The following is a 14,006-nucleotide window of genomic DNA, read 5'->3' as shown; positions in this document are numbered from 1 at the left end:
TTGCATCAGGATCTGAAAGATTCAGTTGATTCATTGCAAAGTGAAGATCAGTGGTCTTTGAATCTAGATGGAGAAATAATTGTCTGCTCTATCAGCTTCATCAGTTATTAATTCTCAGTGTGACTCGAAAAGCATCAGCACACACACTTTGAACTGATTGTTCCAGCCTTAACCAGTTACACAGCTTGAAAAAACATTCCCGTTTGGAGCTTGGAAAGACCCTATGTGTGTCCAGTGTGCGGAAACTTAATTTGATTGTTGAACATGGAGAGACACGAGGACACCTACACCACGGAGAAACCGTGGAAATGTGAGGACTGTGGAAAGAGATTCATAACCCCCTCAAAACTAGAAACTCATCGACGTATTCACACCGGGGAGCGGCCGTTTACCTGCTCTGATTGTGGGAAGGGATTCACAAATTCATCCCACCTGCTGACACACCAGCGAATTCACATGAAGGAAAGGCCATTCACCTGCACAGCATGTGGGAAAGGTTTCAAACATTCATCCACCCTGAAGATACATCAGCGAGTTCACTCTGGGGAGAGGCCATTTACTTGCTCTGAGTGTGGGAAAGGATTCACTCAGTTATCCAACCTGCAGACACATCAGCGAATTCACACTGGGGAGAGGCCATTTAGCTGCTCTGAGTGTGGGAAGAGATTCAATCAGTTATCCGATTTGCTGACACACCAGCGAGCTCACACTGGGGAGAGGCCGTTTACCTGCTCTCAGTGTGGAAAGGGATTCAGTCAGTCATCCAACCTGCAGACACACCAGCGAGTTCACACTGAGCAGAAACAATTCAGCTGCTCTCACTGCGCGAGAAGGTTTAGATGGTTATCCAACCTGATGCGACACCGACAGGTTCACACCGAGGAGAGGTCATTCATCTGTTCTGACTGTGGGAAGGGATTCAAAAATTCAACCCATCTGCTGACACACCAACGAATTCACACTGAGGAGAAGCCGTTCATCTGCACAGTGTGCGCAAAGAAATTCAAAGATTCATCCACTCTGCAAAAACACCAGCGAGTTCACACTGGGGAGAGACCATTCACCTGCTCTGATTGTGGGAAGCAGTTCCGAGATTTGTCCAACCTGAGAAGACACCAACGAGTCCACACTGGGGAGAGACCATTCACCTGCTCTGACTGTGGGAAAGGATTCACTCAGTCATCTACCCTGTTGAGACACCAGCGAGTTCATAATTGATTCCAGTCGTTGGATTCTGCTGTTATTGCTGCTGTTAATCACATCCAGCACTGAAATATGTTCACTCTGACAGTTGAAGTGGGAGGGTCAGTGAGTTTCTTTCTGCTGAACTGGCCGGTCTCACAACTTTGCTTCCCTGTTTTTAAACAAAGGCACAACATTTGCCACCCTCCAATCTTCAGGCACCTCACCTGTGGATGTCAGTTCAAATATCTCTGCTCGGGGACTTGCAATTTCCTCCCTAGCCTCCCACAATGTCCTGGGATACACTTCATTAGGCCCTGGGGATTTATCTACCTTGATGCACTTTAAAGAGCCTCACATCTGTAGTGGTTACGCTGGTAGAAGGTATTCTGAGAGACAGAATCTACAGGCATTTAAAGAGGCAAGGACTGATTAGGGACAGTCAGCATGGCTTTGTGAGTGGAAAATCATGTCTCAGAAGTTTGAGTTTTTTGAAAGGGTAACCAAGAAGGTAGATGAGGGCAGTGCAGTTGATGTTGTCTACATGAACTTTAGCAAGGCCTTTGATAAGATACCACATAGTAGGTTGTTGCATCAGATTAAATCTCACGGGATCCAATGTGAGGTAGCTAAATGGATGCAAAATTAGCTTGATGACAGAAACCAGAGGGTAGATGTAGAGAGTTGTTTTTCAAACTGGAAGCCTGTGACCAGCGGTGTGCCTCAGGGATCGGTGCTGGGTCCACTGTTATTTGTCATTTGTATTAATGATTTGGATGAGAATTTAGGAGGCATGATTACTAAGTTTGCAGATAACACCAAGGTGAGTGGCTTAGTGGACAGTGAAGAAGGTTAGTTCGGATTGCAGTGGGTTCTTGATCAATTGGACCAGTGGGCTGATGATTGACAGATGGAATTTAATTTAATGCGAGGTGATGCATTTTGATAGATCGAACCAGGGTAGGGCTTAGTTAATGGTAGTGAATTGGGGAGAGTTGTAGAACAAAGAGATCTAGGGGTACATGTTCATAGCTCATTGAAAGTGGAGTCACAGATGGACAGGGTGGTGAAGAAGGCATTCGGCATGCTTGGTTTCATTGGTCAGAACATTGAATACAGGAGTTGGGACATCTTGTTGAAGTTGCACAAGACATTGGTAAGACCACTTGTAATACTGTATACAGTTCCGGTCACCTTATTATAGACAGGATATTATTAAACTAGAAAGAATGCAGAAAAGATTTATTAGGATGCTTCTGGGAGTTGATGGTTTGAGTTATAAGGAGACGCTGGATAGACTGGGATGTTTTTCCTCTGGTGCATAGGAGGCTTAGGGGTGATCTTATAGAAATTTATAAAATAATGAGGGGCATAGATCAGCTCGATAGTCAATATCTTTTTCCAAAGGTGGGGAAGTCTAAAACTAGAGGCCATAGGTTTAAGATGAGAGGGGAGAGATACAAAAGGGTCCAGAGGGGTGACTTTTCAGACACAGCATGGTGAGTGTCTGGAACAAGTTGCCAGAGGTAGTAGTCGAGGCGGGTGCAATTTTGTCTTTTGAAAAACATTTAGACTGTTACGAGTAAGATTGCTATCAAGGGATATGGGCCAAATGCAGGCAATTGGGACTAGCTTCGTCATTTAAAAAAAGGGGCAGCATAGACATAGAAAAACGGACAAGCACATTCACATACAAACACAAAGGCACACACGTGCACAACACACATAAATACATTCACAAAACACAGAAACATGCATGCATACAAATATGTATTCATACACCATAAGTTCATGCAAGATATACACAAACGAACACAAACAAGCACGCTCACGCAAATACACTCATGGGCAACACATACGCGAACAAAAATACACACACACACACATACACAAATACGCTCTGACAAATACTTCCATGCACAAATGTACAGAGGCACACATACATTCATCCTCTCCCTCACCACACACACACTTACACACGCATACTCACACACACACATATACACATGCACTCATTGACATGAACTTGTACAAACAGGCAGAAAAACAACATGCACGTAAATAATCAAATATGTACAAACACACATACACACACAGAGAAATGCAAACACACAAGTACAACACACGCATAAACATATGCAAATAGGTACACAGATCCAAGCTCAAACAGATACATGCATATTCACATTCCAGACAGAAGCACATGCATGCAGATCCACATACATACAGATGAATACGTTATTAGATATTCACACTGACAGGAATATAGATACAGAGACACGTAATGTTCTACACATTAACACGCAAACATGGAAAATACATATGTACACATTAACAGACTGCACACAGATGGCCAGAGAGTCAAACTTTTACACGCAAAACATTACCATGCTCAAATAGAACAGAACACCATAGCACACATTGCTACACACGGAAACACAAACATCGTTATGAAGATATCAACACGGATATACAGACACTAATATGTTAACAGACGTGCACAAAAAGACCAAGGAACAGGCTCACACAGAATGGGAAGGAAACCATCCCCGTGTGACAGAAATCAACATATTAAAGTAGGCATGAACACATGCACACATTGTGCGTGACATTAGTAAATATGTATTGACCTCACCCAATAAGAGCCATGCATCCACAATGTCAGCCGAATAAAATATACACAGACGCAGACACACAACAACACAAATCAACAAGCACAAGAAAATGAACACGTTCATTAACCCTCATGCACACACATTAACGCAGGGCCAAACGTTAATACAGACCACGAGATTCTCATGCACATGCACACAAACGCAAATTGCATCGATAAACACGTTGAGAAACTGAATTTAAGCTCATGATCTACTAAGCATTTCCACCATCAATGAGAAAAGATTGGAAATTACATCCCGGCTCTTAAACAGCAACATTCACTGTTTACAGATCAGTAAACATCTGTGAAAACAAGCATTGATCAGTGAACGTTCCTCCACATCAGTCATAACATTCTTCAATGCTATGAAATGTTCAAAAATGAACTGACACTCAAGAAAACATCTTCAGTCCTTCTGACATGGACTGCCCAAGGAATGTAAAGAAAGATCAGCTGTGAAAATAATTATGGAGATCGGCTACTGAGTGCCCTGAACTTAATCGTAGATATATATTGAAAATTATACAGAGAATACATTAACAGTTTATGAAGGAGAACGGGGAAAGAAAAATAACAATAAGATTGCCTGGATCAATAAAGTAATCTAATTTCATTTCCTGGTCTCCATCCCCTAGACTTCACCGATCACATCTGGATTGAAGGCAGTGAGGGTGATAACAGCAACATCTGGACAACCGCTTCCACATTCATCGTCCTGTTCTTCCTGAGCATGTCCTACAGCACTGCCATCACTCTGGTGAAGGTGAGATGATTCAATTCACTCACGTTTCAAACTGGCAGAATGGATTTGAAAATCTCTCAATGTTTCACTGATTAAAAGCTCTGACATTAATATCCCGCATCATAAACATCTGCTGCAATATTGTATCTTTCTTTTACAGATCAAACAATGAGTTGAATTTTGAACGCAGTAGATTTACCACAGATGATTATCAAAATCTCTGGATGACACAGATACAATATCTGCTCTCAGTGACTATCAGTAAAAAAAATTCTCAGCTTGTCATTCTGAATCTGTATCTGAGGTAATGATAGACATTATTTCAGTTTTCAGTGTGAAATGTACGAGGCATTTTTGTTAGAATGTAATTGTGGTTAATAGTTTAAATATCATGTATAATTAAGAAACTTTTCACATTCCTCATTCACATCTGATAATTCCTCTTTCTATTAAGATCCTGTTTTCTCTTTCTGGTGTATGTACCAGATGTACAAATATTGATAGATTCCCTGTGCATGTGTCCTGTTCTCAATGTGAAGCTCGATCATTATGTTCACTTTTCCAGCTTAAAACAAATGTCGCTGTAAAATATTCTCTGAATTTTTAAAATAAATATTGAATGAAATTTTAACCAACTCTGGCTTGGATTAATTCCTTTCTCTTCAAAACCCATCAACTCTGCCCCATTTTCCCTATTATACGGTTTTCCCCTCTTTCCCAGGCAGGGATTTTTCCCAGTCAAGTGTGGGATGTGGTTGAACTCAAGACCCTTCAGTGAAAGAGCCACTCTGCCACCCAGTGACCCATCCGTTTAAATACACATTCATCTCTGCCTTTTCATGATAAAATTCAGAGACCTGAGTGAATAATGCGGAGAACCGCGGCGATTTCACACATAAACTGGTCTGTCACTGACGAGTTTCGGGTAATCCTAAACAGCAACAATGCAGGACAGTGTGTGACAGAAGATAGTTTTCTACGCACTGCCTCTTGAAAAAAAACGTTATCAGTGTCACCATAGGGTGGGTTCCCAGGCTGTATCTCTCTTCATATCATCCGATGAAATACTTCCCAAACAGGCAAACCACAAGCTGGATAGAGGAGACATACAGAACAGATATACAAATCATGACATGAAACGAAGAAATTGAGGTGTATTTCACTTAAACACATCATCGATTACAAATTTCCACATTATGACTAGTGTTGTGGGTAATTTGACAATTTGAGATAGTCTTCAACTATAGACAATATAAAACTCACGAGACAGATATCTCTGTGTGAGGGGGTAGCATTAATTGAAAACAAAAGCAAAATATACAGCTGCTGGGAGATCATCAAAAGGGTTAAGTGGCTCTGGAATAGGGCCACGGGAATATTTTGTTATTCATTGTTACGGGATGTAGGCGTCACTTGCTGGGCCAGCATTTCTTGCCCATCCCTAACTGCCCTCCATTTCAGAGGGTATTTGAGAATCAACCACATTGCTGTCAGTCTGGAGTTCACATGTAGATCAGGCCAGGTAAGGACGGCAGCTTTCCTTTTCTAAAGGACGTTACTGAATCAAATGGGTTTTTACCACAATTGACAATGGTTAAGGTTTGTCAGTAGACTTTTAATTCCAGATTTTAATTGAACACAAATTTCACCATCGACTGTGGTGGGATTCGAACCTGGGTCCCCAGAGCCTTACCCTGAGTCCTGTGATAATTCCACTGGGTCACTGCCTCCCCTATTGATCCAATTGTTATTGTTTATCTCAGGGTGCAGGAACAACAGAATCCAGCTTTGTGGGTCACACATGACGTCGTCTATGTTTCAGCAGGCTGTAATACTGATTAAATCCCTTCCCACACATGGAGCAGTTGAACGGTTTTGACCCAGTGTGAACTCGCTGGTGTCTCTGCAGGCGGGATGGATCAGTGAATCCCTTCCCACACAGGGAACAGGTGAACGGTTCTGTCGCAGTGTGAGCTCGCTGGTGTTTCAGCATATAGGATGAATCAGTGAATCCCTTCCCACACACAGAGCAGGTGAACGGTTTCTCCCCGGTGTGAATGCGTTGGTGCCTCAGCAGGCCAGACGACTGAGCGAATCTCTTTCCACACACAGAGCACAGGAACGGTCTCTCCCCGGTGTGAATGCGTTTGTGTTTCAGCAGATCATCACTTCTTTTAAAGCTCTTATTGCATTCTGAGCATTGAAAAGGTCTCTTATCAGAGTGAATGTGTTGGTGTTGATTGCAGTAGGAAAACTGAGCAAATCTTTTGCCACAAATGGAACAGGAGAACGGCTTCTCCCCTGTGTGAGTGCGGCGGTGTCTCCGGAGGCTGGATGACTCTGTGAAAGCCTTCCCACACACAGAGCAGATGAATGCCCTCTCCGCGGTGTGAATACGCCGGTGACTTAGCAGATGCTGTAAAGAAGGAAATGCTTTCCCACACACAGGGCAAACGTACAGCCTCTCCCCAGTGTGAGTGCCCTGGTGTATCAGCAGACTAATCCTCCTTTTGAAGGTCTTCTCACATTTAAAGCATTTAAAATGTCTCTTCTGAAAATGAACCTGTTGGTGAACGGTGCAGTGGGAGGACTGAGTGAATCTCTTCCCACACTGGGAGCAGCTGAATGGCCTGTCCTTGGTGTGAACTTGTTGGTGCTCAGTGAGATGCACTGAGTCACTGAACGACTCCCCACAGTGGGAGCAGCTGAATGGTCTCTCGTGTGTGTGAAGGAGCTGGTGCTCTGCGAGGCGGGAGGATTGAGTGAACCTCTTCCCGCAGTGGGAGCAGCTGAACGGTCTCTCGGCAGTGTGAAGGAGCTGCTGTTGGGCCTGTTCCTCAGAGGTTTCAATGCTTTCCCCAGAGTCAGAGCTTTGAAGAGGCTTTTGAATAATGTGGTTGAGTTGGTGAGCCAGCAGGTTGGACGAACACATGAATTTCTTCCCACACACGGAGCAGGTGAATGAACTCTCACTATTGCGAGCTCGCTGTCGTGTCAGCATGTTTTCCAGCTGTATCAATCCCTTCCTACAGGAGGAGAAAGGAAACAGATTCTCACCAGTTTCCAACTGAGATGGTCAATTAAATCCCCTCAGATGTACAAATCCCAATGAACTGCTTCATTCTGTCTGACATGAGATTTGTTTGTCCAGACTGCAAATCCCCCTCTTCTATTTCCTGTAAAATTAGTTTACAAAGAATTACATGACTGGCACAGTGGCAAAGTAGTTAGTACTCCTGCCTCACAGCGCCAGGGACTTGGGTTCGATTCCAGCCTTGGTTACCTGTCTGTGTGGAGTTTACACATTCTCCACTTGTCTGGGTGGGTTTCCTCCGGGTGCTCCAGTTTTCTCCCACAGTCCAAAGATATTCAGGTTAGGTGAACTGACCATGTTAAATTATCCATTATATCCCCCCCAGGATGTGTAGGTTAGGGAGATTAGTGGGGTAAATAATTTGGGTTATGTTGTTAATGTTACCTTTGGAGCTCCGTTCCTCAGAAGTGGAAGTAGACCTTGGTTTCAATTAGATATATCTCTTGGGGCTAAGGGGATTTAATGGTGGGGGTGGATTAGGAATTGAATCTGAGGATCAGCCATGACCATAATGAATGGCAGGGAATGTTCAAAGGGCTGAATGGCCTACTTCCGTTTCTATTTTCTACGTATATTTCTATGTAAACATAAACAGTCTGGGGCAGAAGTGTAACCAAAACAACCATAAGACATAGGAGCAGAATTAGGCCACTCGGCCCATCGAGTCTACTCCACCATTCAGGCATGGCTGATATTTTTCTTATTCCCATTCTCCTATCTTTTCCCCATAACTCCCTGATTCCCTTATTAATCAAGAACCTATCTATCTCTGTCTTAAAGGCACTCAATGACCCAGCCTTCTCTGCAGCAAAGTGCCACACATTCCCCCATTCTCTGGCTGAAGAAATCCCTCCTCATCTGTTTTAAAGGATTGTCCCTTTAGCCTGAGGTTGTGCCCTCTCTGGTTCTAGTTTTTCCTATTAATGGAAACATCCTCTCCATGTCCACTCTATCCAGGGCCTCACAGCATCCTGTAAGTTTCAATAAGATTCCCCCCTCATCCTTCTAAACTCCAACGAGTACAACGCCGTATATCTGGTTCAGGTAACTATACAGGGATGCAACCACTCATACTGAATATGTACATGACCCATAAACTTCTCCCGGCTGCAAATGTCAGGTGCAGCCTGGGAGTGGGTGAAGCTGTTTGAAAACCTGTTACTCATGGCCCAGTGCATCCCGAGCACTAGGACCTGGTGGGATCAGAAACACAAAGACCCACCCACTCATGGTTGCGTCACCAAGACACCAGCGCATGCGCTCTGCTCCTTGCTCAATCAAGATGGCGGCCGTTATCCTGAGATTCGTCTCCGAAAAAAGAGCGAAAGCTGCAAACACGAGACCTACGGGCTCATATTCGAGGTTTGAGGCCTTCACCAGGTATTTAGAAACCCTCTACGTCCATCCGCCGGTTCCATTGCTCCCTCTATGTTTCCCCATCCTTACCGGCTGCTGATGAGACAGAGGAACTTCGCTCCGAATGCGGTCTCCCACACTGCGCGTGCTGCAAACGCCGTTGCTGAGTGCGCATGTGCATTCCTTCCGTACGGTGAACTCCAGCCCCGCCCCTCATTCACTCCGATTGGTTGGAGGACGAGCCTCTACCCCGCTCGTTCCTCCAGTCCCGCCCCCTCTTCCTATTGGTCCGTAGCTGCCGTCAATCAGTTCCCCGGGCATTGTGATGTGGAGCATGCGCAGTGTCAGTGGTGCTGGTTTGTCCCGGAGAAGCGGAGTCAGCGTTAGGCGGTGGCTGGGCGGGTCTGGAAACACTTTGTGGATCCGCTTCAGAATCATTGTCAGCCCCCTGGTTTGCAGCTGTGGGGCTTCTCCCGGGAACAAGCCCAGGTTAACAGCCCCATCCTGGCTCAACCACTGGAGGATGGTTCACATCAGAGGACGGGGGAGGGGGACAGTAAACAAGAGGTTTCACTTTGGCCTCAAATCAATGAGGATTCTGATCTCTGGGAAGGAAACCCTGGGAGGATTCACAAACACCCACTGGAGGACCCAACACCCCCATAAGACCCATTGGTTTTATTGTCAGTCTGCAGACAGGAGCTGGAGAACTGAACCCATGATGTGGATGTGCCGGCGTTGGACTGGGGTAAACACAGTAAAAAGTCTGACAACACCAGGTTTTAGTCCAACCGATTTATTTGATAGTAAACTCACAAGCTTTCGAGGGGACTCCCTCTTCGTCAGGTGAATGGAGAGTTCTGGCCTCAGACAGAGCATATAAAGCACAGACAGTTTAGAGATTACTGATTAGAATGCAAATCTTTACACCTAACCTGCTGTTCAAGTCCTAAAGTGGCTGACAATGTGTGTGGAAGGAGCACTGATCACAGGTTAAAGGGATATGTATTGTCTCCAGACAGCACAGTGAGTGAGGTTTTGCAAACCCAGGCAAGTCACGGGGGTTACAGATAGTGCGACATGAACCCAAGATCCCTGTTGAGACCGTCTTCATGTGTGTGGAACTTGGCTATCAGTCTCTGCTCAGCGACTCTGCACTGTTGTGTGTCATGAAGGCCGCCTTGGAGAACGCTTACCCGAAGGTCAGAAGCTGAATGTCCGTGACCACTGAAGTGTTCGCCAACAGGAAGGGAACAGTCTTGCCTGGTGATTGTCGAGCGATGTTCATTCATCCATTGTCGTAGCGTACATTGGGGAGACCATGTAAAATAAAACCCTGGGAAATAACCTCCAAGAATCCACCCTATCTATTCCTCTCAACATTTTATAAACCTCTATCAGGTCGCCTCTCAACCTTCGTCTCTCCAGGGAGAAGAGACCGAGCTCCCTCAACCTATCTTCATAAGGCATGCCCCCCAATCCAGGGAACATCCTTGTAAATCTCCTCTGCACCCTCTCAATAGCTTCCACATCCCTCCTGTACTGAGGCAACCAGAACTGCGCACAGTACTTCAAGTGGGGTCTGACAAGGGTCTTATAAAGTTGCAGCATTACCTCCCGACTCCTAAACTCAATCCCTCGATTAATGAAGGCCAGTACACCATACGCCTTCTTGACCACATCCTCCACCTGCGAGGCCAATTTAAGAGTCCTATGGACCCGGACCCCAAGATCCTTCTGCTCTTCAACACAGCTAAGACTCCTACCCTTGATATTGTACTCCTGCATCCCATTGGACCTGCCAAAATGGACCACTACACATTTATCCGCATTGAAGTCCTTGTTTTCCTGTTTTTTTGCTTCCAGACAGAGCTGTCCTTTATTCTGCCATTAACACTTACTCTGGACCAATGCTTTGTGTCTTTATTACAACTATTACCTCTCCCTTCGCCTTTTGTTCTAGGACATTTTTGTCATTTAATCTCACCCACTCTCTAACCAATCCCTGACTTTCCCTTTTGTTCTCCCTGACCCTCCCTTCTTTCTTACCAGCATCAAACCCATCCCATTTCCCCCTCTCGTTCTGAGGTCGAGTTACGTTGGGCGTGAAACATTAACTCGGTTTCTCTCTCCACAGTTGCTGCCAGACTTGCTGCATTTTTCCGGTTCTTTCTGTATTTATTTTTGATCTACCTGTAGTTGAGGGGAAGAGACTATTTACTAACCCGGAAAAAAAACAAATGTCCTTCATCAGCTTTTGTGGATCATTTCAGTGGGAAATGTGCTCTCCCAGGTTCAAAGAGCATCAGCCCACTGGGAGCGAAGTCATGAGAGCGGCCAGTCCAGCAGAAAGAAACCCTCCGACCCTCGCCAGTGACCTACTGTCAGAATGAATAAATTACACACCTTGCTATAATTCAGAGCAGAAACAATAACAGCAGAATCCAACTCCTGTTATCACTCGTGAACTCGCTGGTGTCTCTGCAGAGAGGATGAAACAGTGAATCTCTTCCCACACACCGAGCAGGTGAACGGTCTCTCCCCGGTGTGAACTCGCTGGTGTCTCTGCAGGTTGGACGCTGTTCTAAACCTCTTTGAGCAGTGAGAGCAGCCGAAGGGTCTCTCCTCGGTGTGAACGCGCTGGTGGACCATCAGTTCCTGAGAGCTTTTGAAATCCCTCCCGCAGTCAGAGCATTTAAAGGGTCTGTCCTGGGTGTGAGTGACTGTGTGCGTCGACAGGGCAGATGACTGAGTGAAGCCCTTCCCACACACACAGCAGATAAATGGTTTCTCCCCGGTGTGAGTGCGCTGGTGTACCTGCAAGTGCGAGGACGTTCTAAACCCCTTTGTGCAGTGACAGCAGCTGAACGGTCTGTCCCCGGTGTGAATGCGCTTGTGGACCCTCAGATCTGAGGCGTGTTTGAAGGAACTCCCACACTCAGAGCATTTAAAGTTTCTCTCATTGGTGTGAATGACTTTGTGACTCAGCAGGTGGGATAACTGAGTAAATCCCATCCCACAGTCACAGCAGGTGAACGGTCTCTCCCCGGTGTGAACTCGCTGGTGTGTCTGCAGGTTGGACGATGTTCTGAATCTCTTGGCGCAGTGAGAGCAGCCGAACGGTCGCTCCTCAGTGTGAGTGCGCTGGTGGGACACCAGCTCTCCAGAGCTTTTGAAACCACTCCCACAGTCAGAACATTTAAAGGGTCTCTCGTTGGTGTGAGTGACATTGTGACTCAGCAGGTGGGATAACTGAGTGAATCCCTTCCCACAGTCAGAGCAGGTGAACGGCCTCTCCCCAGTGTGAACTCGCTGGTGTCTTTGCAGATTAGGTAAGTCAGTGAATCCCTTCCCACACACAGGGCAGGTGAACGGCCTCTCCCCAGAGTGACTGCGCTGATGAACTTCCAGCCGAGATGGGACCATGAATCCCTTCCCACAGTCCCCACATTTCCACGGTTTCTCCATGGTGCGGGTGTGACTCTCCAATCAGTTAAATCTCACACAGATCACGGCTACACTCTCTCCCCACTGTGAATGCTGCCATGTATTTTCAGACTCTGGAACACACTCACTCAGGTGTGTGTCTTGGTACATTTCCACTTGCGCTGATACTTAAAATCTCCACAAACAGGCAGCTCAGAGAAACATTTCTCCTTCTAGATTTAAAGGCCGATGATATTGAGGTCCCAATGGACTGAGTGACTCTGTCAGATGTTGATGTGATGTTTGGTTTGAGATTAATGTCTGTAAATCCGTACCTTCAAATATCCTGTGAAAGGAGTTTATAAAAGTGATCGGTGTCAGTACAGGATAAAAATTCAGAACAGACAATTCTAGTTTCTACGGAATATTCTTTTCCTCTCTCATTCCCCAAAAGCTGTAAATCTCCATCCCACACACTCTCCCTCCACTCTCACTCTGCTGTATCTAATATTCAACCTCCCAATTCCCCTGAAGGTGCTGATTGACAGATCCACGCTCACGGCTTCCTGTCCTGGCCACAGAGAGCTGAAAATCTCCATGCAGGCTGCCAGACAGATCTATGCCCACACGACTGGACTAACAATGTGTGGAATATACACACTGGACTCACTTCCTTTCCCTTCAGCGGCTAAGGACAAACAAGTTACCAGGGCCCAATGAACTGCACACTAGGCTTTTATTGGGGGTTGCTGAAGAGATAGTGGATACTTTAGTTAAAATTTTTTGTGACTTGTTAAATTCTGGGGGGGGTATCAGAAGATTGGAAAACATCCAATGTGCCGCCTTTGTTCAAAGAGGGCTAAAGGCAGAAGGGAGTGAACTATAAACCGGTTTATAAAACCATAGAATCTATAGTACATTTGGCCCATCAAGCCTGCACTGACAACAATCCCATCCAGGTTCGATTCCCACAACCCCAAGTATTTACCCTCCTAATGTGTCGACACTAAGGGACAATTCATCATGGCCAATCAATCTAACCCGCATTTCTTTGGAATGAGGTAGGAAATCGGAGCACGCAGAGAAAACCCACACAGGCATGGGGACAACATGCAAACTCCACAGGTCCCTGGTGCTGTGGGGCAGCAGTGCCAACCACTGTGCCAACAAGCCATCCCGTGCTGCCCCAGTTAATTTAACAGCGGTTTTATGAAAGTTTGACAAATTTGCTCAACTTCTTTGAGGATGCAAGAGGTCAAGTAGACCGAGAGTAATCTATAGATGTGTATTTAGATAGGCTGGCACAGTGGTTAACACTGCTGCCTCACAGTGCCTGGGACAAGGGTTCAATTCCAGCGTTGGGTCACTGTCTGTGTGGAGTCTGCACATTCTCCCCATGTCTGTGTGGGTTTCCACCAAGTGCTCCAGTTTCTTCCCACAGTCCAAAAATGTGCAGGTCGGGTTGATTGGCCACGCTAAATTAGCCCTTAGATTTAGAATTGGGGGATTAGTGGGGAAAAAGTGTAGGGTGATGAGATTAGGCCCTGGGA

The 14,006-nt window shown here is 45.7% G+C and overlaps 2 protein-coding genes across 2 annotated transcripts in view; one reads left to right on the top strand and one right to left on the bottom strand.

The window, feature by feature from the left end:
• Positions 1 to 14,006, top strand: part of LOC145362482 (uncharacterized) — a 64,694-nt gene that overhangs the window by 24,460 nt on the left and 26,228 nt on the right. Inside the window, exon 5 of the mRNA XM_080218493.1 lies at positions 468 to 1,213. Coding sequence (XP_080074619.1) covers positions 468 to 1,213 — 746 coding nt within the window. The remainder of the gene's footprint in view (positions 1 to 467; positions 1,214 to 14,006) is intronic.
• Positions 6,272 to 7,656, bottom strand: LOC145362500 (uncharacterized). The gene has a single exon (XM_080218520.1). It carries the CDS (start codon positions 7,579 to 7,581, stop codon positions 6,376 to 6,378), a length of 1,206 nt encoding a protein of 401 aa, XP_080074646.1. The 5' UTR covers positions 7,582 to 7,656; the 3' UTR covers positions 6,272 to 6,375.

The sequence above is a fragment of the Carcharhinus amblyrhynchos genome, unplaced genomic scaffold, assembly GCF_965287045.1.
Source record: "Carcharhinus amblyrhynchos unplaced genomic scaffold, sCarAmb.v2.hapA scaffold_38, whole genome shotgun sequence".
Taxonomy (NCBI): domain Eukaryota; kingdom Metazoa; phylum Chordata; class Chondrichthyes; order Carcharhiniformes; family Carcharhinidae; genus Carcharhinus; species Carcharhinus amblyrhynchos.
This window is presented reverse-complemented; position numbering and strand designations above follow the sequence as displayed.